Source organism: Orussus abietinus, unplaced genomic scaffold (genome assembly GCF_000612105.2).
Source record: "Orussus abietinus isolate OABI.00-Male unplaced genomic scaffold, Oabi_2.0 scaffold1394, whole genome shotgun sequence".
Lineage (NCBI taxonomy): Eukaryota > Metazoa > Arthropoda > Insecta > Hymenoptera > Orussidae > Orussus > Orussus abietinus.
The window spans coordinates 3,614-5,858 of NW_019395537.1; the positions used below are offsets into that span (position 1 = coordinate 3,614).

General features: G+C 39.3%; 1 protein-coding gene across 1 annotated transcript; it reads right to left on the bottom strand.

Annotated features, from left to right (window-relative positions):
- Window positions 1-216: 216 nt before the first annotated feature.
- LOC111674271 lies at window positions 217-1,237 on the bottom strand. The gene is made up of 2 exons (XM_023433775.1): window positions 902-1,237; window positions 217-727 (listed from the first exon to the last, which is right to left on the bottom strand). The coding sequence occupies exon 2, from the start codon at window positions 720-722 to the stop codon at window positions 354-356; it is 369 nt and encodes a 122-aa protein (XP_023289543.1). The 5' UTR covers window positions 723-727; window positions 902-1,237; the 3' UTR covers window positions 217-353.
- Between the last annotated feature and the right edge of the window lie 1,008 nt (window positions 1,238-2,245).

A 2,245-nucleotide genomic window follows, 5' to 3' on the forward strand; every position in this document is an offset into this window, starting at 1 on the left:
GTAGGCCTATTCTCTAACTCGTAACGACAACTGTCGTTATCGTTACGTTACCGATGGTCGTCGCTTGTTCTACCGACAGCTTAACAAATGGCGTATTCTGTAACTGCTCCTAGCGACACCCTATCGATACAAAATGAGCTAACGACATCGTTACGCTAGCGACAATGCCCTATTCGGCATAACTGTTTTCAACCAATGAAATTTCACATTTTCTTAAGATGAGTTTGTGAACACTGAAAGATACAAAGGATACAAATTAAAAATAGTGGTTCACAGCAGCGAAGTTCATAGTTTTTCAATAGCTCTTTATTAAAAAGCAGTTTCAACACTACTTAATGCAATCTTTTCTCATATTAGTATTTGAAATAGTCTTTTCTTTTCATACGAATGCAACGACTAGCGGATGGTTGACTAACTATCAAGTTCATATTTGCACCAACTGGATTTTGGTAGCTTCCATTAGCATAGAAATTAATTGCTACTAATACTTTTACTTCTGGTAATAAGCCATGAATTCTTTCTCTTTCCAATCGTGGACGCAGTGTATTGACAATATCCATAGCAAGTTCTGGACTTAATCGGAAATGTTTTAAAAATTCATTGGAAGGAAGGTCAAATGGATTTTGTGCATCTCTTAGACGTCTCATCTCTATTCGTCTTTCTAATTGGCGTACTCGAATTTCTAGTACTAGAAGTTCCCACTCGAGAAAATGTTCTGCCATTGTTTCTATAAAATAATAGAAAAACAACACAGTTATTGAAAGTGCATACATACACCGTACATTTTACACAAATTATGTTAAGATATATTGAATAAACATAACCTCACTCTTAAACATTTGCATGCACACAAAGGTTATGCATACCTTAGAATGTACTGCTTCTATATTACTTAACTTACGCAAAATTAATACCCACGTCAATAATTACAAAAGCTAAATTTGCTGTTTGGTTAAATTCATAAATTGCGTTTAATTAAAGCTTGTTGGTTGGGAGTCTCTGTATATATTTTAAATGTCACGATGGAACCAATGAGAGAAGAGGTTTTCTTGGATTCCCATTGGTTAACGCTTCGACATTACTCGTTACGCTCTTAGCGAGAGGTCTTTTAGGGCTCGATATACTACCGATACCCATAACGACATTTGTCGCTACATTAACGACGTTTGTCGCTTCAAGAAAGTTATAGAATAGGTTTTGTCGTTACGGTGTCGCTTCGGTAGATTAACGATAACGATAGCTGTCGTTACGAGTTAGAGAATAGGCCTACAGGGTTCGGGGAGTCTAGAGACACACACTTACAGCTCTTTTTCGATCTGCCTGTTCCGCACGTATTCGAGACGGAAGTCTCCTCGGCGGGCCTCGCCCCGCTCGGTCTTCGATCGTCTTCGGGCCGGTTCGGCGGCGCTCGGGCGCGCCGGCGCGGTGGTTGTGGCCGCGCGCCTAGCGCGGCGGCCCAGGGGCCCGAGGGCGCCACTGGCCTCGCGGCGCGCTCTTCGAAAGGCATGACGGCTTGCCCGACCCTATTACCATAGGAATACAAAAAAAAAAGGCTTCCTCTAGACATAGTAACATTAAGTTCGCATTCTTTTCTCTTCTTCTCTTTCTTCGTCCGTTCTTTCCTTCCGCTTGTACATACGCGTAGAACTAAGGTAATACATTCTAAGACAAACACCTGAAAAACTAGAATAAGGACAAGTAGAATTAAGCGACCTCACAGGAGAATTAGAAGTACATTACGACAAAGTAGAATTCAGCTACCTTAGGATAGGATAGTAGGACTAGGAGAGTAGTAGAACACTAGGAAACACACCAACAAGCGAAAACACATTAGTATTAAATCAGAATAGGATAAGGGAACCCCGTTAGGACTAAGGTTACATACAAATAAAGACACATTAGAATTAAGTTAGAGTAGGATACAGTTCGACATTCACACGCCTAGGATTAAGCGAACTCCATTAGGATTAAGGTTACATTAAGAAAGAACAGTTACAGAAATACAAACCGTAGAATAAGATCTCTTCAAAAAACACCTTCGGTGTAAAAAAAACTTTGCCAAATACATTTTTATTTCCGACTTCAATTACAAAAATAGCTCGACAATGGAAATCAATTATCTTTGCCAAATACAATAGTACTTCCATACTATTAAAACTCTAATCAGTTATTTTTCCCAAATGTCATAGTATATTTTGCCCCCATGTAATACAAGTACATCCATTCCGAAAAATTTGTTTTGCTT